Here is a 27,808-nt window from a genome sequence, read left to right as displayed (position 1 = left end):
GCAAATTTTAAACAAATTCTGAATATTATTTCCATGTGTTTTTATCATTTAAATTGACATGGTTATACGTTTCCCATAAGAACACATGTTAATTTGGTGCAAATTAAAATCCTTATAACTTGTGAACGCTTTCGTGATTCGATTTAAAAATTGTACTGAAAATTCTAAACATATGTAAGGACGTTTCTACAATTTTCATTAAATTCTCAATATTTTTAAAATATTTTTAAAATTCTCAATATTCACAAAACATCCTTAATGTATCTGTGTTTTTAGAAAACGATAATTGAAGTTGTGCAAAAATCTTATCAGATGAAATAATGCAAAAGAATATTTAAAACAATTCTCTCTCTCTTTTTTTCTCTCTTTCTCTATCTCTCTGTCTATCTGTTTGTCTTTCGTACAATAATACAATGATTAGATTGAGAATTGACATTTCGACAAAACTTTTACAGCAAATTAATTAATTTAAAAAATTATCATTAATAATAATATAATTAATGATTAAATAATCATAATAATTAAATAATAATAATTACAAAAATAATAATTATAGTTACCTTCTTTCTCAATTTTTTTTATTAATCTCTTTGTCTACTTATTTCTTGAATTTAGAAATTAATAACGATGCGGCATAAATCAGTCTAATTAGCAAATAAATTTAGTAAAAAAATCGATTTAAAAATTGTACTGAAGAGTCTAAACACATGTAAGGACATTCTGTACAATTTTCATTAAATTCTCAATATTTTGAAAATAGGTACAAAACATCTTTAAGATACGTTCGAAAGTCCGAAACTTTTAAAAATAAACAATGAAAAATAAGAGACTTGTCGATCCTGACGAGAGTTTTCCGGGACAAATTTTTCGTTTGTTTATATTTCAATAATGGGCTGCTAGTAATTCTGAGAGAATCATTTTCATTATTTCTTTCTCGTATTTTATCGTAGGAAAAAATCTAACACTGGGTCGAAGCGAGGCGATTATTATTGCAAATTATTTTATTACAAAAATAATAATAATTAAAAAAATAATAATTAAAAAAATAATAATTTTAGTTACCTTCTTTCTCAATTTTTTTTATTAATCTCTTTGTCTACTTATCTCTTAAATTTAGGAATTAATAACGATACGGCATAAATCAGTCTAATTAACAAATATCGCCTATCGGTGCGAGATTCCCTTTCCTCAAATAAAGGCGCTCGTTCTGAAAAGTCTTTGCTACTCATTCTCGAGTACGATGGCAGTCGAGAAGCACAGGAGTGTGCTCTTCACCACTGGAAATAGTCTAGTCTCCACGGCTACAAAGAGAATCGTTCGTCGAGAGCTTCGAGGAAGCGGTGATCCCGTAAAATTTCTCGCCTCACTGTGGACTTTGTCGACATTTACTTATCGGTCGTTCCGTTTCTTCGGCTCAGAAATTGTGCCGGCTCTCTTACTTGTCCGTTGACTTTGGATATTTTTCGTATCTAAAGTCTTTCGTGCCAAGATTTGACACGAAGATTAATAAATCTGAGATAAAATGGACGTGTTTAAATTGTGCTAATTTTCGTAAAGTCGAATTTTTACTTCCATCGAGGTAATAATAACGGAGTATTTTTGTCTGTCTTAAAGACTTATTCGTGGCAACGATGTTATTTCGCCTCGCAATAAATGTGTAGCTTTCCTTCCAACAGGACGAAGATGAAAGGGAACGCGATTATCTGGACGATTTATCAAAGAACGATTCGTGCGAGTTTATTTTGCGAATCGAGACTCTCAGCAAGTGCATTTATCTTTCGTACAATAACACAATGGTTAGATTGAGAATTGACATTTCGACCAAACCTTTACAGCAAATTAATTAATTTAAAAAGTTATCATTAATAATAATATAATTAATTATTAAATAATTAAAAAAATTAATAAAAAAATTAATAATTAATGAAAAAAATTGAGAAAGAAGGTAACTAAAATTATTATTTTTTTAATTATTACTATTTTATTATTATTATTATTTAATTATTAAATAATAATTTTAGTTACCTTCTTTCTCAATTTTTTTTTATTAATCTCTTTCCAGCCATCCATTAGACACGACAATTTTTATATAACTTATTGTCGTCGCTTTTAAAAGCACAGAGCGGTTTTTTTTTACTTGAATGTATTCGTGCTGCATGTGGATATTTAAAAATGGCAGCATTCGATAATGGACGACAGGGACGATATTAGCGCGCTTAAACTTCTGCTCATAGATTGACCTGATTTCGCGGGATTATCGGGAGAATTGCCTCTCGAGGATGAAAAGCAGACGTTATACGTCCCCTTTATATGGTCAACACAAGACATTATCGAATATATATTGTTTTTTCCTCGAGAAAGATTACCTTACGAACTAATATCATCGTTTTTTAATTTAAAAAAAATTTTTTTTTACAAATATTTGTGCTCTAAAAACTCAAATCGTTAATATAATTTGACTTTCCATTGGAAAATAAAGAGTTTTTGAAATGAAAAAATTCCTTTAGAAATATTTCGGTCGAAAATTAAAAATCGCACAATAAATGAATGGAATTGGATTGATGAACACAATGGATTATATAATTTAATTACTAGATTAAATTGCTTTTGAAATAGTTAATATAAAATATATTTTCAATTTTATATTTGCAGAAAAAGAACAATATGGATCGAAAAGCGTCATCGTCGAAATGTAAATGTCAAAGTCCATCGTTCGGCAAATTTACGAAAAATCGTGTGGAGTCGGTGCAGCATTAAATTTCCAGCTAAATTGGGTAATAGTCTGGGATAAATAACGGTATAGATGTCTGGAGAATGTGGGTAGAGTCTATCGCTCGAGTTAAATTTCTACGAGGTACAGTAACGAGACGTTCCGTCGAAAGCTACCACGTTAAACCGGACGTTGACGCGGCTGTATCGGCATTTCTTTTTCATTCTTCTTCGCGAACCGACCGCTCGAACGTCGACCCTTTTCACTGTCCGCCTCGCAATTCCCGATTGTTCTCCTTAAGGTTTTTGCACGGTCGTCGATTAAAACAACACCGTTTACAAGGCGTTTTTATACCACCTCGAAATATCCTTCGGATGTTTTGATTCCTGTAAATTAACTTTACGGAAAAAGCCTCTCTCTCGTTTGACATTTAATTTATTTTAACAGGGATGTAATTGTTCAGTTATTTAAAATTGGTTGATTATATTAATTATAATTGTTCAATTGTTGAAGAATACGAAAAATGTATTTTATATATTTTAATTTTTTTCTAATAATTTTATATTTAATTATAATATTTTTAATTTAATAATTTTTCGTTGTTATTTGTTGTTTGACAGGATGTTTATTTTTTGAAAATACATGAGAAATCTGGAATTCTAAAGGGTTTCTTTGTACTTGGAAAAAAAGGAAATCAGGGAATTCTCATGAAGTTTTATCCCAATAAAATCCCAATAAATTTCGAGTCCCAACTCGGGGAATTTTAAAATAAATTCTATAATAATTTTGTTCTTATATTGTAATTAGAGTCAATTAAAAAAATTACATGTGTTTATATAATATATTATTATTATTTATTCGGATGTTTTGATTCCTCTAAACTAACTTTAGGGAAAAAGTCTCTCTCTCGCTTGACATTTAATTTATTTTAACAGGGATGTAATTGTTCAGTTATTTAAAATTGATTGATTATACTAATTATAATTGTTTAATTGCTGAAGAATACGAAAAATGTATTTTATATATTTTAATTTTTTTCTAATAATTTTGTATTTAATTATAATATTTTTAATTTAATAATTTTTCGTTGTTATTTGTTGTTATTTGTTGACAGGATGTTTATTTTCTGGAAATACATGAGAAATCTGGAATTCTCAAGATTTTCTTTGTACTTGGAAAAAAGAGAAATCAGGGAATTCTCATGGAGTTTTATCCCAATAAAATCCCAATAAATTTCGAATCCCAATTCGGGGAATTTTTAAATAAATTCTATAATAATTTTGTTCTTATATTGTAATTAGAGTCAATTAAAAAAATTACATGTGTAAAACATGTTTATATAATATATTATTATTATTTATTCGGATGTTTTGATTCCTCTAAACTAACTTTAGGGAAAAAGCCTCTCTCTCGTTTGACATTTAATTTATTTTAACAGGGATGTAATTGTTCAGTTATTTAAAATTGTTTGATTATATTAATTATAATTGTTTAATTGTTGAAGAATACGAAAAATGTATTTTATATATTTTAATTTTTTTCTAATAATTTTATATTTAATTATAATATTTTTAATTTAATAATTTTTCGTTGTTATTTGTTGTTTGACAGGATGTTTATTTTCTGGAAATACATGAGAAATCTGGAATTCTAAAGGGTTTCTTTGTACTTGGAAAAATCAGGGAATTCTTATGGAGTTTTATCCCAGTAAAATCCCAATAAATTTTATAATAATTTTGTCCTTATATTGTAATCAGAGTCGACAAGTCAATTAAAAAAATTACGTATTTAAAATGTATTAATATATATTATTAATATATTATTAATATATATTATTAATATGTCATCTCTTTAATCATTTCTTTATATCTCTTATATTTCATTGTCTTAAAAGAATATAAAATAGATAGTTGATATTTTTTATTATAATTTTTAATGATAAAAAATTAAAAATATTGTGCAGATGAATAATATTTATCTTACGAAAATAACTGTTTAGTTTTTTCAGTATATTTTCAAATCTCTAGCACTTGAAACTTGTAGCTCTCCTCATATTTCTTTCGTGTGAGTGAAAAATAGAAAAAGTACACCATAAAAAAAATTTGTTTTAGGAAATTGCATTTAAAAAAAATTCAAAAAAATTTGAAAGGTCAGGGAATTTACTGGGAATATTTTCACAAAATTTGAGTACACACTCTGTTTGAACGTGACATTAATTTCGAGTATGACAATTAATATCTATGTATGTACGGTTACGGACATGTTGATTATGTTGAAGTTTCCTCGAGAGTTTCTATATGTTGTGTGTATACGTTATTGAGTTGTATATATACCTTATCCAAGTGTAATACGTTTAGTATCATACGCGTGCTGTCACTTTTGGATTTACAATGTACAATAATAAGACGACAGATAACGTGCAGTAAAGTTGACGCTGAATACGGGAACATTGTCACTATTTATATTATATTATATTCACAGCTCTGATATCCCAAATCAAGTTCGTTACATGACTATTAACTATTCAATTTGCACGACCGCACCGGATGACAATTATGTGATAATATTACGCACAATATATCGCATAGTGGTATTAATGAAATCAATATAATTTAATCTCAATATTTATTTCAAAGTTGAAAAAAATTTGGTCCAAAGAAAAAGAAATAAATGTGACAATGAAAAATAATTTTCTATTTTTTCAACTGTGTCATCAATCGCATTCTCTCTAAAATATGGGAGTTTTAAAAATACGAAAATATAGCTTTAAAAAATATAATATAATATTTATATAAAAAAATAAATAAATATAATAAATATAAAAATAAATAAAAAAATGTAATATAATATTTATACAAATATATATTTATATAAAAATATTGCATAAATATACTGAAGGAGATAAATCCCTGAAACTGTCGCGTGTCTTAAAGGGACAATGAAAAATAATTTAATTAAATGTAACAATGAAAAATAATATTCTATTTTTTCAACTGTGTCATCAATCGCATCCTTTCTAAAATATGAGAGTTTTAAAAATACAAAAAAATATTTAAAAAATATAATATAATATTTATATAAAAAATAAATAAATATAATAAATATAAAAATAAATAAAAAATAAATAAAAAATAAATGTAATATAATATTTATACAAATATATATTTATATAATATTTATACAATATTTATATAACATTTATATAACATGTATATAATATTTATATAAAAATATTGCATAAATATGAATGGAGATAAATCCCTGAAACTGTTGCGTGTCTTAAAAAGGGAATCCCTTTTAAAGAGATTGGCTAAATGCCATCTTACGTCGATCTCGAGGTAGTCGAACCGGTAATTGCGTAAATTGGCATCTCTCGAGGCATCTCTCGAGGCAGCGAGGGCGTAAAATAAGAGAGACCGCAGGGCGGGACCAACGACTGACAGCGATGCAAATTCCGAGAAAAGTTGTCGACGTACAAATCGCCGATGAATCGCAAAGTTTTTCATTGCCGCAATTTCATCGTCGAAGTCGGGCGAAATTTATCTCAGGCAACGCAAAAAAAACGGGGATTCCTCGAGAGTAATTTCATAAACTCTGTATGATGCATGGAATTGTCGTTGACTTTGCCCTTTATATTCAGAATATTGCGTTCAGGAAAATCTCCATCGGAGTAAATTTGATCGGAAATAGGATTGCACGAGATACCAAGATTAGTCTTGATATTGTCTTGTCTTGTCTTGAATTTCAAGGCAAGATCAAGACAAGATTTTTAATTAGTTATCAAGACAATATCAAGACTAAGACTGTCAAGATTATTGGTCTTGTCGAGATTATTGGTTCTTAAAAAAACTGAAATATTTATATTTGTAAATGAAAAAAAATCACTATATACGAATTTAAAAAAATGTTATTCAGTAAAAACATTTATATTAATAAATTTAAACATTATATTAATAAATTTAAAAACATTTAATATTAATACAATATAACATTTTTATAAATTAGAAATCAAACTCGCAAATTTTAGACATTAAAGAGCATTTCATCCAGGAATTGATGCACATTAGTGCTTTTAAAGATTTACTTTGTAATCTGGTTCTATTTTTTGACATAGTCAGAGTTCCTATTGAGAAAAGTTTTTCTACTGGCACGTACGAGGCAGTTGAACTTAAAATCTCGAGCCATTTTTGACAATGTGGGATAAATATGAACCTGATTTTTTACCACTCCAAAATATTTATCTGCACATTCCCTTGGAGCCTGTAAATAGTTATTAATTTCTGTTTTCCATGAAACAGTAAATGTTTTTTTATATAAATAGACGGCATTTATATCGATTACATAGTAATAATTATAATTAAAATATAATACAATAGTAATAATTATTTCAAATTATATTACAAAAATTATGTTAAATATTATTTAAATATTTTTTTAATATTAGATAAAAAATTGTTAATAAAATCGAGACAAGACAATACAAAACGAGATTTTTGCTATTAATATTCACTCAAGATCAAGACAAGATTTAAATTTTTCAAAATTTTCAATACCAATACAATATTTTTACGAATATTGTCTTGTCTTGGGTCTTGTGCAACCCGAATCGGAAATATTTTATACATGTCGAAAATTGATAACTTTTAATTGGAGCGATTCGAGAAATAATCTTTTCTGAGGAGAGACCGATAATGTAATCGTTTCTCATATTTGGTGCTTTTCCTCGGCTTAAGAATTGTCGGAATTTTTCCTCTCCTCATCCAATAAATTCACTTTCTCCGTTTTAAACCCTATCCGTCCTCCTCGTATCCGTGTGTGTAGTAAATTTACTTTTAATAGCTCGGCTATTTTTAGCGCGAGAAGGGGAGAGGGATGCTTCACGAGGTGTCTTCGTCTCTCGGTTAAGGATTGGAGTTGGACGCTTTCTCGAGAAGAAAAGAAAATCAGACGCAATCCACGTGAAATTACGTGACGCTTGATGTGTCGAGAGAAGACCCTGTGACACCTTCAATTCGACGCGAGGTAGGGGTCGCAGAGAAGGGTGGAAACTGTTCTTTTCCTCGGGGTATCTCGCCTCGGGCCTGGTCGACGCGTCCCGCGATAGAAACGGTGGAAAAGCCGGTTACAAGTAAATCGATACGAAACCACCACCACGCAGCATCCAAGGCTCTGACGACCTTTCGCCTCGTGTCTCCCTTCTTTCCCCTTTCTCTCTTGCTCGTCCATTTTTTCCCTTTCCCTTGAATATCTTGGTCGCGCGACAACGTGATTGCATAAAAGAATAAAAGAAATTGGAATCGTTCAATTATTCGAATATTTGTATATTTTTCTTTCTTTTTACTTGGGTTACAAAATGCATTGTGTAGTTAAGAGAGGATAGGGAATAGGGTTGCACAAGACTCAAGACAAGACAATATTCGTAAAAGTATTGTATTGGTATTGAAAATTTTCAAAAATTTAAATCAAAATAATCGAAAATTTAAATTAAAAGTGCATTGTGTACTTAAGAGAGAGTAGGGAATAGGGTTGCACAAGACCCAAGACAAGACAATATTCATAAAAATATTGTATTGGTATTGAAAATTTTGAAAAATTTAAATCTCGTGTTGAGTGAATATTGGTACCAAAAATCTCGTCTTGTATCGTCTTGTCTCGATTTTATTAACAATTTTTTATCTAATATTAAAAAATTATTTAAATAATATTTAACATAATTTTTGTAATATAATTTGAAATAATTATTACTATTGTATTATATTTTAATCATAATTATTATTATGTAATCGATATAAATGCCGTCTATTTATATAAAAAACATTTACTGTTTCATAGAAAACAGAAATTAATAACTATTTACAGAGTCCAAGGGAATGTGCAGATAAATATTTTGGAGTGGTAAAAAATCAGGTTCATATTTATCCCACATTGTCAAAAATGGCTCGAGATTTTAAGTTCAACAGCCTCGTCCGTGCCAGTAGAAAGACTTTTCTCAATAGGAACTCTGACTATGTCAAAAAAAATAGAACCAGATTACAAAATAAATTTTTAAAAGCACTAATATGCATCAGTTTCTGGGTGAAATGCTCTTTAATGTCTAAAATTTGCGAATTTGATTTCTAATTTATAAAAATGTTATATTGTATTAATATTAAATTTTTTTTAATTTATTAATATAAAATGTTTTTATTGAATAACATTTTTTTAAATTCGTATATAGTTTTTTTTTTCATTTACAAATATAAATATTTTAGTTTTTTTGAGAACCAATAATCTTGACAAGACCAATAATTTTGACAGTCTTAGTCTTGGTATTGTTTTAATAACTAATTAAAAATCTTGTCTTGATCTTGTTTTGAAATTCAAAACAAGATAAGACAATATCATGACTAATCTTAGTATCTCGTGCAACCCTAGTAGGGAAAAATATTTATTAAGTGGGTCCCTAGATCCCTTAACTCGGTTTACACTTGACGAGCTTTTTTCTAAATTTCTCAGCCCAAGGCTAAGGCTTCGCGACAGATGGACGATTTATTTACCCTCGAATAAATTGTAGGTCATCCTAAACAAGCTTCACCTGCAGGATGCGGAGTCAGTCTGAGGATTGGCGCCTGAGCGAGAAATATTTTACTCGTCCTCGGCTGATATGCGTCGCGTGTCGACAACACATTCCGTCCGGAATATATTCCGTCCACCAGGCGTCATGCCGCATAGTGCGAATATGATGCCCATCATTCAGCGCGAACGCATCGTTGCTGGTGTATACAGAGTGTTTCTTATTAAGTGCGACAAATTTCAGGAGATGATTCTTTGTCGAAAATTAAGGGGGGTTTCTCATGTAAACGTATACTTCTACATCCCTCCCTGTCGAGTTACAGTCCTCAAAAAATGGGGATAAAAATTAGGTTTTTATTTTTTAGATTTTTATTATAATTTTGTTTTTCTTCAAATTTTCCCAACATTTATTGTAATTTAATTTTTATTTCAAAATTTAACTTCTCGTAATTCGAAACCTATGATAATGTATTTTATTTTTTTTTCTTGGAAACTACTGCATTTATGAAAAAAATAAAATTATAATTTTATTATAATTTTGTTTTTCTTCCAATTTTCCCAACATTTATTCTAATTTAATTTTTATTTTAAAATTTATTTCTCGTAATTCGAAACCTATGATAACGTATTTTATTTTTTTTCTTAAAAACTACTGCATTTATATAAAAAATAAAAGAAATAAAAAAGTGCATATTGCTTTTTAGTGCATATTTTTAGGTGATCATATTCTGGCCCATTAAAAAATTCTAATAAAAAATTGAATAGGGATTGCTAGTTTCAGTCCCTTCTAACAATACGGGAGGCCGAAAAAAATATTAATTAACCTTTTTACTAGAAAATCTCCACCTAATTTCATTTCTTTAACTTATTCCAAATTTGAAAAAAAAATAAAAACCTAATTTTCATCCAGATTTTTAGAAAAATATAACTCCATAAGAAGGGATATAGGAGTATTTGTTTATATGAAAAACTCCCCTTAATTTTCGACAAAGAATCAACTGCTAAAATTTGTCGCACTTATTAAGAAACACCCCTGTGCATCTTTAGCATCTCGAGCAAAAAAGATCTATAAAATGAACGGTTCACGACAGAATTTCCCTTTAGACTTCATGTGACGTATATAAATATTTATATATAATTTTTAATACAAAATTTCATCAAAATTTATTAAAATTTATTATAATTTAAAATTCCATTATAATTTATGTAAAATTTGCTCCATCGATATCCGGGAACGCGCGCTTTTTTTTTAGATTATATTGGAATTGATGTTCTTTGCGGCTCTTTCTGGCGCGTTTTCACCGCGCGACTCTCGTCAAAAAAAATAAAAAAAAAAGCGCAACCCCGTGTCGGAGATCATTTGTCGCGATGTCCGAAGAGAGCTTTCGGTCGATCGAGCTTGAAAGGCAGCCCTCGGTGCATCAGTTGGATGCGGTTGCATTTATCACACGGTTCACCGAAAGTCAGTTTCCGCACAATTCTATCTAGTCCAGCGTGTTTTGTGGCATCTCGTGTGCGACAAAAGGACGTGGCGTTTTGCAAAGTTCGCGAACTTCCGCCGAACGAGGGTGGAAGGTCGCATTCCGCCTTGAATTTCAAGACAAGATAAAGACAAGATTTTTAATTACTTATCAAGACAATACCAAGACAAAGACTGTCAAAATTATTGGTCTTGTCAAGATTATTGGTTCTCAAAAAAACTAAAATATTTATATTTGTAAATGAAAAAAATATCACTATATATGAATTTAAAACAATTTTATTCAATAATAACATTTATATTAATAAATTTAAAAACATTTAATATTAATACAATATAACATTTTTATAAATTAGAAATCAAACTCGCACATTTTAGACATTAAAGAGCATTTCATCCAGGAATTGATGCACATTAGTGCTTTTAAAATTTACTTTGTAATCTGGTTCTATTTTTTGACATAGTCAGAGTTCCTATTGAGAAAAGTCTTTCTACTGGCATGGACGAGGCAGTTGAACTTAAAATGTCTCGAGCCATTTTTGACAATGTGGGATAAATGTAAACCTAATTTTTTTACCACTTCAAAATATTTATATCTGCACATTCCCTTGGAGCCTGTAAATAGTTATTAATTTCTGTTTTCCATGAAACAGTAAATGTTTTTTTATGTAAATAAACGGCATTTATATCGATTACACAATAATAATTATAATTAAAATATAATACAGTAGTAATAATTATTTCAAATTATATTACAAAAATTATGTTAAATATTATTTAAATAATTTTTTAATATTAGATAAAAAATTGTTAATAAAATTGAGACAAGACAATACAAGACGAGATTTAAATTTTTCAAAATTTTCAGTACCAATACAATATTTTTACGAATATTGTCTTGTCTTGGGTCTTGCAACCTTATGCAACCTTAAATCGAGAGCGTATTATTGACGTGGACGACGAACACAACATCCTAGTATCGTTACGTAATACATATCCGTAATACATATAACTGATGATTAGCGGATGGATGGAGTTACGTAACGAGAGACGAGTAATCGAGATCTTGCTCGAAGAGGGTGGAAAGTATTAATTAATTACCTTTGCCTAAGCCCGAATTTGAATTTTTATTGAAGGATAAACTCGTTAAACGTGTCACTCTCGAGGGAAATCGAGAGGTGGACGTCTTGGAACGTGTAAACTGGAAATGTGTATCGCCACAGCTGATGGCACAGTTCGAGGGTGGTTTCCGCCGTTTATCGCCGGGAACTAGGTTCGAGTATATTTATTTGACATTCCGCCGTCTTAAAGGAATCTCTTTATGGGTTACAGGGTGACAGTGCTGGGAGTTCTACTGGGGATCCTCGAATGGGATCGTAGCGTCCCCTGCATTCTTCTCCTATGGGAGTACATGATCGGGTACGAGGGCCTCTTCGTGGCCTGCATAGCTGTGGAATTTTCCATCTGCTTCCTGGCGACGAGGGGCAGCATCCTGGACACTGCGGCAAGAGCGCCCATCCAGTACATCCTCTACATCCGGTTGTGTGAGTACATTTATTTTTGCGACAATGCAAAAGTCAGAAACCGTCGTCAACGATGCATTTACCTCAGAATATGTTCTACTCTTCATGGTCTTTGAAAATTTAGTGTTCTTCCATTTTAAAAGAATTTATTTCGATTTATATAAATTAATTATTTTTTATATAATTAATTTTTTATTTATCATTAATTTAAATAATTTTTATTAAATTAATTATTTTTTATTAATTATTTTATTCATAAATTCATTTGTTTATATCAAATTATTTTATATTAAATTATTTTTTATTAAACTTATTTAATAAATTATTATTAATAGTTAATAATTAAATAATTATTGATTATTATTATTGTGTAAACTTATATATCATTTTTAAAATTATTTTTAATATTATCTTTTAAAATTATTAATTAAAAACGTTTTAAAATTATTAATTTAAAATTATTAATCTTAATTATTTTTAAAATTATTAATTTAAAATTATTAATCTTAATTATTTTTAAAATTATTTTTCGAAATGTGGGAAAAAGTTGCGTACAGTTTTAATTTTCTCACCTTTCTTTTATCATTGAGAAAAAAGATATGACTTGTTCCGGAATTGAAAAAAAAAACATTGAAATTCCGTAGAAACATTTTGTCACATTTTCGCGCGATACGGATCTTTTTTAATCCGCGCGATCCATTCTTCCAATATGTCGATAAAGCTGTCGACGATATTGTTAAACTTCTATAGACTAATATTGAGAGAGCCATTCCATATGAACCGTTATTGATGAAACGGTTTGATGACAATCATAATATTTGTCGGGTTGTTACACGAGCGCGCTCTTTTATGTACCGTGTGTAATTTTTTTTTTTTAGTATCTTTTTTTAGTATCTTTTTTTAGTATCTTTTTACTTTCGATATTTTTTAATTTTTCAGTACACTTTGGTTTTCTTTTCCGACTTTAACGTGAGCCTCTTTATTTTCGTGCTTTATTTTTTTGCCTCTCTCTTCTCCGCGAAACCTGCACGTTTCTCGAGATGAGATTTATTTTTCATTTTAAGGTTTATTAAAATATGCAACGCCGCGATTTCCAACAGGCATTCAAACGCTCTTTTGCGATTTCGCGAAACATTTTTCATCCGATCGTTAAATAAGCAAAATTCGCGCGAAATGAACTCGCGATTCAATTACCGTTTAACGTCAGCCGAATGTAAATAAAGTGACGCGATGTATTAAACTTCCGGGAATTGCAATTTATCGGTTAATTATTTTTCCGACTCTTTCGCTAATTGTTTGTATAAATTTTTCGCGATACTTTGCAAAATATGTGAGATAACTCAGTTAAAGAGAAATATCATCGTTCACTTTCGATGATAAAGTTAAGCGAATATAGACTTTTAATAAGAGTGAAAGAAGAAATAAGAGTTTGAAAGATATCTTAATTACACAGATGATTTTAATATCGAGGATTATCAAAACTATTTTTACGTGTTCATTCAAGAAGTGTAATTAAATAATGGCACACAATAATAATAGTAATTCCAACAATTTTGTGATTGATAAGATTGCTTTTGCATCTCATCCTATCCAAATAAATCTATATTTTATTAACGAAAAAATAAAAAATAATTATAATAAATAAAAAATAATTTAAAAAATAAATAAAGAGTAATGATAATTAAAAATGAAATATAAATAATTTTATATATATATATATATATATATATATATATATATTTTATATTTTTTACATTTTTGTTCTATTTTTATAATTATCTATTTTTTTATATATTATATTTATTTTTATTTCTCATTTTTATTTTATTATTTATTTTATTTTATGTTACTTCTTATTTTTATTTTATTTTATTTCTTATTTTTATTTCATTTTTATATTTCTTATTATTTATATCTTTCTTAGATGTATTTTTTTATTTATCTTGTATATTTATCTAATTATTTATATAATTTATAAAATTAATATATAATATAATTTTATAATGTATAATAATTAATTTAATAAATTAATTTAATATTTAATATTTTATATAATTAATTTAATAAATTAATTTAATAAATTAAATTTCATCTCGATTAGAATTTCTGTCTCTCGTGGACAATCTTCACTAAAACAAATCTTAATTATCAAAAATCAACTGGCAATGAGCACTGAAAATTCAAGCAGTGGATGTAACTCGATTCGAATCTATTTGTTAATCCTTCTTAGTGATTCTGGAAATGTCTCGGGCCGAGATAGTCGCGGTTATTGTCTGGCAACTGGGTCAATCTAGGTGTTGGGTGAATTGGCGCCTCCTCGCTTATTATTTGTGCGTAAAGAAGCTTGCATAAGCTCGACGAGCATAACGCGAGGTACAAAGGAGAGATTTTAAATTCCTCGAGAGAGAGAGATGGCTTTTTTTCGCGCATAATCTCTCGTTTAACTTTTTTTTATCGGCTCTCGAAGAGCTGCGCCCTGCTTAACGATTAATTAAAAATGTTATTTCGCTTGGGAAGTTGAAGAGAAATACGATTATGACTCGGAATTATTTACCTGGGGATTTGTTTCCAGTCTTGGTGCTCGTGGAGACCGGATGGCTGTGCGCAGGTGTTACTTGGTTAGCGCGTTATTATCAAACCTGTCGAGTGGACCAAGCGAAAGACGTTATGTTGGGTGAGTTTTGAATTCCAGAGACACAAGTTCAAAATTTAGAAATTTGTTTAACTGTGTCTGTCAGGTAGAAAATAGTATTATTGTAAAATCAAGTGAGATATATCCATATCACATGTATATAAATAAAATTAAATCTAGGTAAATTAATTAAATAGATAATAATTAATTAAATAAATTTGTAAGATGTACAGGACATGTTATAAGTCATGCCCCATTTTTGGAGGACAAAATAAATCGAAAATAAAAAATGAAATTATGTTTGAGTCTTCTTTCAATAGTTACAATCGAATAATCAGAAAATTTATTTGGGTTATTATTTTTGTTTGAATTAAAAGTTGTAATTATTTTAATAATAATAATAAATAATTACTTTAATAATAATAATTATTTTAATAATAATAATAATAATAAATTATTTTAATAATAATAATAATAATAAATTGATTAAAAATAAGAATAATAATATTGATTAAGTAACAAATAGATTGTTAAATTAGAATCACAAAAGATGTATAAGTCATCAATTTTTTTAAGACAACTATTTAAGAGGACTCAAACTGAATTCCTTATTTTCGATTTACTCAATTAATTTTCCAGAGATGACTTATGATACAGCCTGTATATGTAATTCTTATGTATCAGACTTTTGCTCGTGGAAATAAACTTTGGAATCATATCACAATAGAAATGGTAGGGATATAAACATGAAAAATGCCAATTAATTTGAAAATGAAATTATTAAAAATGCAGAGAAGAATCTTCCTTTGGTAACAGTTGCCTTCGGCGAAAAAATTTTTGACCGTTCGATGTTTCACAAAAAATTTGAATCCACAAAAATTTAGTTTCCGACTGTCAGTCAATTATATCGAAAAAAAAAAAAAAAATGGAGAACCCGAACGAACTGAATTTGCAAACCGACTAGGTTTGGTGATATCGAACTGGTGCCTGCTGGCGTTGATGATGGTGACTATTTGGTGCACGTACGACGCCGCCGGCAGGTCCTGGGTGAAGATGAAAAAGTATCAGCGAAGCATGAGGGAGGCGGAATCAAGGGGGGCCAGGCTGCATTACAAGCGCAGCGGCAGCAGAAATCGAAATTGGCGACAACGGTGAGTCCCTCTTGTGCACGATATATCGGACATTTCGTCCTTGCATTTTATTATTTAATGAATATAATATTTTTTTAATTTAATTTTATTAAAAAAGGATGATGATTTCCCCTCTTATATGTTCTTGAGGAGACGCGACCCAGCAAACATTAAATAACTATATAAGTTACATTATGTTCTGGTTCCTCGACGAGCAGAAACGTCTATCTAAAATGCACACATGGTTTGCGTTGTTGCAGAAAAGTTATACGCGCCTACCAGGATAGCTGGGACAATAGGTGCAGACTGCTGTTCTGTTGCATGGGCAACTCCGATCGCAATCGAGTGAGTGAATTGTCAAGAGATAAACTACGACTTGGACAATTAATCTACTTTAGATTAAATTCCTAGAAGAATAATCCTTTTTTTATGTAGAACACATTGAGAAAAATCGTTTGATTGTATCAACAAGACGTATATGATTGAAGGTATTTTGGTTAAATCAAACAAGAATTTCTAGTTATCATGATAAGACTCGATTTTTTATAACTAGAACGTTTAATAGATTTTACTATAAGGATTTGATTATTTTCTGGTTAGATCTATAAAATTTCTTGTTACATTAATTTCTTTGCTTACTTCTTAACTTAACTCGTATTCAATATTTGTCATGAAATGTATATAAAAAACTAGTATTAACATTAAATCCAAAGTATATATTTTTTTTTCTTATATATTTATATATAATTATATAATATATATTTATTTATATTATATAATTATATTATATAATTATATTATTTATATTATATAATTATTTTATATTATATATAATTATATAGTATATATTTTTTTTTCTTACGAGCAGTAATGCCAGAAAGAGGACGCTAGCTCTCTGATTGTGTGCGTTTGAGCTGCATCCTCTTCTTGCATTACTGTTTATCAGTTTAATTTCTAACAAACTGAACTTAAAATAATTTATTCAATAATCTGGATTGAATTTATCCAATAATCTTGTTGGAATTCAGAATATTAAACAGACTTTTGAGATTAAATGGAAAAAATTTTAGACTTGATGCTGGCGAGTTTAGTATTATTAACCAGAAAATTTGATAAATTTAACAGCAAGAAATCAATCAGATTTATCTGGTAATTCCTAAACAAGAATTCTGATTCGTCCATTTTCCAACAGATATACTGGGTTGAATCTACCAGAATTCTAATCAATGCAAGCAGATTTTTTCTCAGTGCAGTTTAATTTCTAACAAACTGAACTTAAAATAATTTATTCAATAATCTGGATTGAATTTATCCAATAATCTTGTTGGAATTCAGAATATTAAACAGATTTTTGAGATTAGATGGGAAAAATTTTAGACGACTTGATGCTGGCGAGTTTAATATTATTAACCAGAAAATTTGGTAAATTTAACAGGAAGAAATTAATCAGATTTATCTGATAATTTCTAAACAAGAATTCTGATTCGTCCATTTTCCAACAGACATACTGGATTGAATCTACCAGAATTCTAATTAATATAACCAGATTTTTTTCTCAGTGTGTTATCAGTTTAATTTCTAACAAACTAAACTTAAAATAATTTATTCAATAATCTGGATTGAATTTATCCAATAATCTTGTTGAAATTCAGAATATTAAACAGACTTTTGAGATTAGATGGAAAAAATTTTAGACTACTTGATGCTGGCGAGTTTAGTATTATTAATCAGAAAATTTGATAAATTTAACAGGAAGAAATTAATCAGATTTATCTGGTAATTCCTACAAGAATTCTGGTCCATCCATTTTCCAACAGACATATTGGTTGAATCTACCAGAATTCTAATTAATGTAACCAGATTTTTTTCTCAGTGTGTTTATCATTTAATTTCTAACAAACTGAACTTAAAATAATTTATTCAATAATCTGAATTGAATTTATCCAATAATCTTGTTGGAATTCAGAATATTAAACAGACTTTTGAGATTAAATGAAAAAAATGTTAGACGACTTGATGCTGGTGAGTTTAGTATTATTAACCAGAAAATTTGATAAATTTAACAGGAAGAAATCAGAATTAATCAGATTTATCTGGTAATAGCTACAAGAATTCTGGTCCATCCATTTTTCAACAGACATACTGGTTGAATCTACCAGAATTCTAATTAATGCAACCAGATTTTGTTCTCAGTGCAGAGAAAGAAATCTTGTAAAGACTCAAAACTATGTCCAATTGCTCATAGAACTCGTTCGCTGACATCGCCCGGCTGCTGAGCGACTTCTTCCGCGACCTGGACGTGGTGCCCTCGGACGTGGTGGCCGGTCTGGTGCTCCTGAGGAAGTTCCAGAAAGTCGAGCGCGAGCTGATAGTCAAGCAGCGCAAGAACGATACGTACGAGTTCCTGTCGGGAGTGCCAGTCACGCCGCGCACCAAGTTCCTGTCTCTGACCGAGGACGGCGATCTGGGCCACTTTCAGTTGGCCATCCATTACATGCATTTTGCTCTCGCCGCCTACGGCTGGCCCATGTTCCTCGTCGGTTCCTCCACCGAGTTCTGCCAGCTGTGCACCAGGTGAATCTTTTTCGAGATATCGTGCCACATACATTGGCACTATAATTGAACTGCAATGGCCAAGACTTGCTTTCGGAAAACTCGCCCCAATTTTGAGAAAATAATATTTAAATAAATAATTAATTTGTGAATCTATAATTAAAGTATCTATTTATCGTTACCAATATTTCGTGCCGAGAAATCTTACCTCAGGGAAGATTTTATTTGCATTAAAACGTAAATTTCTCACACTTGTACATTTCATATTATTTGAAACAAAAGGAGCTCTATCCTCAATTATCCTGTGAAACTGAACACTGTACATTCATTAAACTCCTTGCATACTTGTAACGCAAACATATAAGAAAACTTGGCTACGAAATCTGGCGAGAAAGTGCGAGCAAGACGCGACGAGGTAGGGAAGTTGAGGATATTAAAGTTGCGAGTCAACGTTTTGAGGAGTGAATAATAGCGAGGGGTAACTTTGTAACTTGGAAACGAGTGTAATGAGGAGGCAGGGAGATTATTTAATCTAAAGTACATATTTTCTATCATGTAACATTAATATTCCCGTCAGGATGTCATCTGGCGCTTGTGTAAGCTGATCTTTTCCATCACCCCCGTAAACAGGTCAGCCTGATCGCCTTTGTTTCATCATCCTGTTTATCCTCTGCCCCGTAGATTGCAGTGCTGCTGCTTCCCGTGCGGCGCCCGTCACGAGGTCGAGGCGACGATCATCGAGGACAATTGCTGCCGGTGCAATTACGCCGCCCTGAGCAGGATGATGCTCAACCTGGGGGAGATCGAGGTCATCTACGCGACCTTCCACGTCGACGTCGGCGAGACGCCATTCTTCGTCGCGCTCGATTATACCAAGAGAAAGGTTCGTGCCCCCCGGGCTCTTATCTCGTGTATCATTCATTAATCACCATTCAGCGATGATCATCCGCGAAACTGCCTCTTTTAAGTAAACAAGTCGAGTCTACTTTATCCACGTTTGGACTAAGCTGCGATGGAGTCTACCATTAAGGTGTTGATTGCGTTTAGAAATAATCTCGTTATCTCCCTTAACAGCGGAAGAGCGAATTAATGAATTCCAGTCTCCTGTGTCCTTGCATCAATATTGCTAATTATTATTCCTCACCCGAATCTTGTATTCTTCTCCAGAATTATTTTTAATGTGATGTTCGCGTCATCTTTGTAGATGACTTTATGGATTAATTTCAATTCTCTCCCTGTGTTTGACCGCAGATTGTAGTCAGTATACGTGGGACCATAAGCATGAAGGACGTGCTGACGGACCTGAACGCCGAAGGCGAGGTGCTGCCTTTGTCTCCACCGAGGGAGGACTGGTTCGGACACAAGGGGATGGTGCAGGCCGCCGAATACATACGAAAGAAGTTACAGGAAGAGGACATCATCGCGCGTGCCCGCGCCAAGGTATATCGTGTGCAAATGTGCCGCGCCTTGTCGCTCGTTATCGGAGCAAACGACAGTTCCGGAATAATTATCACGTCACGCTGCGCTCGCTATCTTCATAATAATCCTCATAATAATCGCCAGTAATTTTTAATAACGAGCTGGTGCGTTTTATTTAAAAAATTCTAGACCAGAAAAATGTGAGGAGAGCCTTGGCGTTTAATATTATAGCGCTTCTCCGCCTTCTTTTGACACGATAAAAAAATAAATCACCGCCTCATCGACCCCTGCTGAATATGTATCAAGAAGAAATCATCATCTAGGCCATCCGCAGACTCCCGTTCGTCGGCGAAATGCGCCAGTAACCTTTTTATAGCGGGTTTAACGTGTCGTATTTCGTTTCGGGACAGTTAAATTTTTCAGCTCGTCCTTCCGCGCCATACATAAAGCTTATGTACCGTATGAATAGACAATATATTCAACCGCGCGTGTATGTTGAATTCGCTTTACCGTGATAGAATCCCTCTGGGATTTTTCCGTCTCACCGAGGTTGAAGCGAAAAAATGGACAGGACTCTAAACACTTGTTTAATCGAAAGAATCGAAAACAATGTGCGAGGATCTATGAATATATTTCTGGAAAATTGCACCCAAGTTTGACGTATCTTTTTTATCTGTCTACAGGGTGTCTCATTTTAACTGGGATAGTAAAATATCTCAAAAACTAAGCCCAGCAAACAAAAGTGTTTCAGACAAAAGTTGTATGGTTTCGAGGGGAACATAAGATGGTACCATTGGTTTGACCTTGAAGAGTTATTTGAAGGTCACATGAAGGTCATCTTCAATTTTTTAAATGGAACCTACATTTTCTCATTACATATTCTTGTAGCTTATCTCGAGAGCTTTCCAAAACACTATAATTAAGTACCTTTTCGTTAAGTACTTTTTGAGTTATAAGGTTTGAAATCATTTCTTAATTTTACATAAACCATAAAATATCTAGTAAAATATTCATTTTTCGATTATCTTACCTTAATACTTTTATGCACAAAATAATGAGAGGAATCAATTGTGTAAAGAAAACACATAGTTATTTCTAAGAAAAAATATGTAATTTGTAATTAACAATTCCATATTTTTTCTTAAAAACAACTGTATATTTTCTTTACACCAATTGATTCCTCCAATTGGTACCATCTTATGTCTCCCTCGAAACTATACAACTTTTGTCTGAAACAATTTTGTTTGCTGGGCTTAGTTTTTGAGATATTTTACTGTCCAAGTTAAAATGGGACACCTTGTATATTTTTTAAAAGGCAAATTTGACATTTAGTTGTTCAGTTATACTTTTCTGAAGATAAAAGTTGCAGGAAATAATGAAGGGAATTTTTGTCGATTGAATTTCGCCAGGACCCTTCCAGGGGCACGCATCAGTTCGGACTGACCCTGGTGGGACACTCGTTGGGCGCCGGTACAGCGGCGATCCTCGCGATCCTGCTGAAGCAGGACTACCCGGACCTGGCGTGCTTCTCGTTCGGGCCACCCGGTGGATTGCTGAGCATGCCTGCCCAGCAGTACAGCCAGGAATTCATCACGTCCGTCGTGGTGGGCAAGGACGTCGTCCCGAGGATCGGACTCCGGCAGATGGAGAGTTTGAGAGCGGATCTCATCAACGCTATAAAAAGGAGCGTCGATCCAAAAGTACGCAGTTTGATTTTCCCTCTCTCTCTCTCTCTCTCTCTCTGATTTGAATCATCGCGTCCCATTGATTGCGCGGTTCTAGAGAATCGATGGTCTAGATTCGGTTTATTCGAGCGTGTTATTCCACAGTGGAAGACGATTGCGTGCTCGGTGATGTGCTGCGGCTGCGGCTCGACGCCCACGTCGGCGGCAAATCTCGAGGCCGGCGGTTGCATCAGCGAATACCAGCGGGACAAGGATCGGGCGCGCGCTCAGACCGTCGTGCCCAGCGATTCCAGCATCGCCCTGACCCTGCACAGGCCCCTGTACCCGCCGGGAAGGATCATACACGTGGTGCGACACCATCCGAACAAGGGCGAGTGAGTTGACTCAACTCGATCATCTGATTCGCGTCTCTCTTCGTCTACCTGAAACGGGATATATTGCGAGTTTTTCCTCAAATTGTCACTTGCTATCTAAAATTAGATTCTAACAATTCACCTCGCATACAATAAAGATTATACATGACGTTTTATACAGGGTGTTTCAGACCATCAGTATCACCTATTTAAAAATTAGAGAAGTGATTATTTCAAAAAAGTAAAAACATTTTCTTTATAAATCGAGTGCGCTCTATCGAATGGTGATATTTTCAACTTTTGGTTCCGGCCGGAAATAGGTGATTCAGACCGGAAGTGCACTTTTTTAAATGGAACCCCCTATTTTTCATTGGATATTTTTGTAGCTTATCTCGAGAGCTTTTCAAAACATTATAATAAATTATTTTTTCATCAAGTACTTTTCGAGTTATGAGGCTTGAAATTATTTCTTAATTTTACATAAACCATAAAATATCTTGTAAAATATTCATTTTTTGATTATCTTACCTTAATTAAACTTTTATGTACAAAATAATGAGAGGAATCAATTGGTGTAAAGAAAACAAATAGTTGTTTCTAAGAAAAAATATGTAATTTGCAATTAAGAATTACATATTTTTTCTTAGAAATAACTGTATGTTTTTTTTTAATGCACTTCCGGTCTGAATCGCCTATTTCTGGCCGGAACCAGAATTTGAAAATATCATCATTCGATAGAGCGCATCCGATTTATAAAGAAAATGTTTTTACTTTTTTGAAATAATCACTTCTCTAATTTTTAAATAGGTGGTACTGATAGTCTGAAACACCCTGTATATTTAATACATTTTATTACAAGTGAACTGTTTTTTTTCTGGTTTAAACTACTCGTTGATTAATTCCTTATATATATCGCTTGATTGAAAAATATTCGCGCTAAATTATTTCTGTTTTACATCGCGAAATGAACCGATTTTGCGCCATCCAGCTGGTAAAAAAAAAACTGGAAAAGTTAATCGCGCCTGTATTTCTTTTTAGGCAGAAGTATGAGACGAGTTGGAGGTATGTCCATCAGATAGTTTGTACATTTTCAGGGCTACTACTTCTGGGTTGTTGCATCTTGAAGACATGCCCGCGCATGCGTCTCTTGGGCCTATATCCCGTATATTTATTGCGTAGGATGTTACCTCCTCTCTTTCGATGCTAGACAGTTGAAGCGGTTCTCAAGCACCTCGAGAAAAATGTGCAAGTCGACGTATCGGGATTTTGTTTATCGCAATGAAAAATAATGGTTCGATTCTAGTATCGCACAAAAAAAAATGAGAAACTTTAATATACTGTAAAATGCAAATGTATCAATCTTTTTCAGAAAAATTCAGGAGATTAAGCTGGAGATTTCGTTCGCGATTTAATTTACAATGCAAATCCACGCCGAGGAAAAGGGATTCCCTTCTCTTTCCGAGACTGAAATTATGCACATCTTTCTCGGGACACATGATATATATGCATGAATAGAGTACTTTACACCGGTGATGTGTACCGTGTGCCAGGGAAATGATTCGGTAATTTTTTTATAGTTCTAGTATGTCCATCGTGACCCATCGAAATAGTTTTCTGACTTATGATCCTTCGATTATAGTCCTCACGAACTGGGCGATGCATGCTTTTACCTCGTAGATGGTCTCTCGTAGGAAATAAAAGTTGGCATACGTGCATGTGTGATGCCTCGTTTTTTATCATAAATAATAAAATCCTTGTTGTATTAAACGATAATGAAATTCAAGATACATTTATCAAGTACTCTGATTGATTTAAACGCCAAGATTTTTATTGCAGGCATTTAAACAGCATTTTTAAATAATTGCGAAAGGTTTAAATAATTATTGCACAGAGATGATGTATTTTTTTGCAACATTAATGATCCTCGAAATTTATACAAATACCTGAGGATAATCCAAACGATATACAATGCCTACCAAAAGTTCTGGGACGGTCGAATATTTCATAAACTATGCACTTTAGAAAGAAATGTTTCAGACAAAAGTTACATGGCTTGAAGAGGACTATAAGATGGTGTCATTGGTTTGACCTTGGAGAATCGTTTGAAGGTCACGTGATGGTTACCTTCAATTTTTTAAATGGAATTACCTATTTTTTATTACATATTCGTGTAGCTTATCTCGAGAGCTTTCCAAAACACTATAATAAAGTATTTCTTCATTGAGTACTTTTCGAGATATGAGGCTTGAAATCATTTCTTAATTTTACATAAACCATAAAATATCTTGTAAAATATTCATTTTTCGATTACCTCACCTTAATACTTTTATGTACAAAATAATGAAAGAAATCAATTGATGTAAAGAAAACACATAATTGTTTCGAAGAAAAAAATGTGTAATTTGCAATTAACAATTACATTTTTTTTAAAACAACTATACGTTTTCTTTACACCAATTGATTCCTCTCATTATTTTGTGCATAAAAGTATTAAAGTAAGATAATCGAAAAAATAATATTTTACTAGATATTTTATGGTTTATGTAAAATTAAGAAATTATTTCAAACCTCATAACTCGAAAAGTACTCAATAAAGAAATACTTTATTATAGTATTTTGGAAAGCTTTCGAGATAAGCTACATGAATATGTAATAAAAAATAGGTGGTTCTATTTAAAAAATTGAAGGTGATCCTCACGTGACCTTCGAACGACTTTTCAAGGTCAAACCAATGACACCATCTTATGGCCTCCATCCAGCCATACAACTTTTGTCTGAAACATTTCTTTCTATAGTGTATAGTTTATAAAATATTCGCCCTATCCGGAACTTTTGGTAGGCACTGTATGTGATCGTCTTGGAAACATTAAGACAATTTTTTTCTGTAGCGAGCAAAAGATACATAAAATATTGATCGTTCCTATTTTTATCCGCTGGACAAGAGTTGATAAAAAAATGGAAAGGAATGATAATCTCGAGGATTGATCCGCGAGGAAAAATTACAGATGAGAGAATTACTGATGTTGGACTCGTTGAATTCCAGGAAAATGTTGAGGAAACGCGAACCGGTGTACCAGGCGCTGTGGGCCGGTCCGTGCGACTTCGACGAGGTGCTGATCAGCCCGGTGATGATTCAGGACCACATGCCGGACAACATGCTGCGCGCCCTGAACAAGGTAAGCCAGGACGCGATCGCGCGGCAGCAAGCGAGACGGTCGCAGGCACCGCTGAGCCGTACCCCGTCGGTGAAGCCGGGTCATTACGAGCCCCTGGAGGAGACCACCGACGGGCCCGACGTCCCCCACGAGGTGCAGGGAGATCGGATAACCAGGAACCAGCAGGCCGTTAACGGCCTCGATCGGCCGAACACGTCGATCGTCGTCGATGTAGAAGTGCACGAGCGCAGGGAGACGTTGCCGGAGATGCGTTGACGAGCTGCGGTCTCCCTCGCAGCTTCTTCATCGCGATTTTCTCAATTTTAACGACGGATTCTCTCGATCGATCTGATGATTAAATATTAAGTGCGGAGAGAATCTCGTCGGTGAAATTAATTCCGTAATTTTGCAAATGTGTATTAAGGGACTACCGATCCCTCGGTAACTTCAAGCGTCTTCTTCGACTAGGAACTCGGTAGAATTGAACGTCGGATTTGCGCCAGTTAGATTGTAATCGTAGAGCTTACTTGTTCTGATTGTGATTGGTAACGCATCGAGGTACCTCTGTGTGTATGTATGATTATTTATTTGACGCTTGCGTGTCGCGTACGAATTAGCGTAGACTCGTAGCTGTAGATTCGCTGTGAATAGCTTGTCGCTACGATGTGGTATCTCATTAGCGTAATTATTTAGAATGCAATCGTTTACTTCCGTCAGTCCTGAGTTCAATCGCGTACCATGTGCTTCCGAGAAACTGTATATAGTTTATTATTGGATCGAATGACGGTGTATAAAAACTTAGGAAACGAGGACGATCATTGCAAGGTAGTCGCGAAGTGGCGAAGTAACTGTTATTCTTTTTTTTTAATCTTCGAAATTAAAATAAATAAATATTTATAAATATTTAATAATATTTATTAATATAAATAAATATTTATATTAAAAAAAATTTAATTTATTTATTGAATTTAAATTTATTTAAATTCAATCAATAAATTTTATTTAATATAAATATTAATATAAATTTATTTAATTTAAATAAATTTAAATTAAATAAATAAAATTTAAATAAATTTAAATTAAATAAATATTTATATTAAATAAAATTGTCCCATTGTTAGTCAAATACTCCAGATATGAGGAGAAATTTTTTCTTTTTTTTTTTATTTCTTCCTCCTCGCTCTCGCGATTGCTCTTGCTTTGGTACCAGGTTCACACCTTGGTTGTGTCTACGATATCGCTCATCCAGGACCTCGCACAACGCGACGAATTCACCGAGCATTCTCGTACTTACCTCTTACATTATCGCCTAAGTAGAGTAACACACGACTGACGTGCATGCCCTCGTAATAAACTGCATGAACTTATTGTTCTGTGCCGAATAGTGGCCAGCCAGCAACGTGGCACGCGAATTCGCCATTTGTTTGCACGCGAGCATCATTACAAGTTCGTTCGTTCTTGCTCTTGTCGTTACGTAAAACGTTAATTTTACGTGAAAATCGTTGTAAATGGCACGAGTAATAACGATTCAATTGCGAGAAAAGCACAAATCAATTCTTCAACGAGCTTGTTTTCTTTCATCGAAAGAAATGTGCACTTTATTTTTTACATATTTATATTTATTTATTATTAGCCATTTTATTAGTATCCCAGCAAACATCAAGTAACAGTTATATAATTGTTAGTTGGAATTTCCCACTCGACAATATAACTGTTACACGTTATACAGGGTGTCTCAAAAGTCATAATGAATTTCTTCCAAAGACAGATTCCTGGGATCGTTTGGAAACGATTTTTCCTCAGCGAAAATGTCGATGAAGGCCATCATTTTTTGCATGTACCTGATTTTTGTCATCATATATCTTTGTAATTAAGACTTAAATTAAAACTCAAGTAAAGTAAACTCTATTTAAAATTAATCGGAGAATGTGGTTTTGTTAATATTTTATTTCTACAAAGCTTAGTTTACGAAAAAGCCCTTATTTCCTTTATAATCACTTATGATTCGAAAATTATTAGTGCGACATTTTCATTGAAGAAAAATCTTCAGATGATCCCAGGAATCTGTTTTGAAAAAATTCATTATGAGTTTTGAGACAACCTGTATAAATATTATTTGGTGTTTGCTGGGATCCATTGTGAGCAAAATTATTACAGTACATAGGCAAATTGTCGATTTAAGTAGTAAGAATTATTTAATTGATAAATCTAATTACAATCAATTATAGTGTAATTGTAACGTATTATTAGAAGAAATTTTTATTCCTAGCAATTTTTTAGAAACATATCCCAATGTTGGGATATATTTTTGCAACTTTAATTTTTTATATGCGTTGATTAGTCACTATTGAGTCATTCATTAAGAAACAAAAGATACATATTATTCTATTTAGTTTCATACGAGATCAATTTGCATTTTTCTCCGCTCTCTCTCTCTCTCTCACTCTCTTCTTCTTCATTGCACACAAAACGATTAAAAATACAAAAGTCTAAAAATACAAGCACAAAAATGAAGCTGAACATCCCATATAACACAGACCATTATTGTTATATTGCAGCAATATTGCGGCAATATTGCTACAATGTAACAACAATGGTGCTGTATGGGACTTGATT

The 27,808-nt window shown here is 32.2% G+C and overlaps 1 protein-coding gene across 8 annotated transcripts in view; it reads left to right on the top strand.

Moving 5' to 3' along the window:
* LOC105254170 (sn1-specific diacylglycerol lipase alpha) overlaps positions 1 to 27,808 on the top strand; it is a 79,706-nt gene that overhangs the window by 40,664 nt on the left and 11,234 nt on the right. For 6 of the 8 annotated variants that reach the window (XM_025413451.1, XM_011262681.3, XM_025413450.1 and 3 more), the window contains 11 exons: positions 12,075 to 12,286; positions 14,838 to 14,939; positions 15,862 to 16,048; positions 16,288 to 16,372; positions 18,273 to 18,601; positions 19,262 to 19,463; positions 19,832 to 20,020; positions 21,409 to 21,699; positions 21,829 to 22,058; positions 23,076 to 23,099; positions 25,081 to 25,213. In XM_025413451.1, coding sequence (XP_025269236.1) covers positions 12,075 to 12,286; positions 14,838 to 14,939; positions 15,862 to 16,048; positions 16,288 to 16,372; positions 18,273 to 18,601; positions 19,262 to 19,463; positions 19,832 to 20,020; positions 21,409 to 21,699; positions 21,829 to 22,058; positions 23,076 to 23,099; positions 25,081 to 25,213 — 1,984 coding nt within the window. The remainder of the gene's footprint in view (positions 1 to 12,074; positions 12,287 to 14,837; positions 14,940 to 15,861; positions 16,049 to 16,287; positions 16,373 to 18,272; positions 18,602 to 19,261; positions 19,464 to 19,831; positions 20,021 to 21,408; positions 21,700 to 21,828; positions 22,059 to 23,075; positions 23,100 to 25,080; positions 25,214 to 27,808) is intronic. The other 2 variants (XM_025413453.1, XM_025413454.1) reach the window with 1 other exon arrangement.

This window comes from Camponotus floridanus, unplaced genomic scaffold, assembly GCF_003227725.1.
Source record: "Camponotus floridanus strain SB8 unplaced genomic scaffold, Cflo_v7.5 scaffold67, whole genome shotgun sequence".
Taxonomy (NCBI): domain Eukaryota; kingdom Metazoa; phylum Arthropoda; class Insecta; order Hymenoptera; family Formicidae; genus Camponotus; species Camponotus floridanus.
Note: the sequence above shows the minus strand (reverse complement) of the source record. Positions and strands in the feature narration are given on the sequence as shown.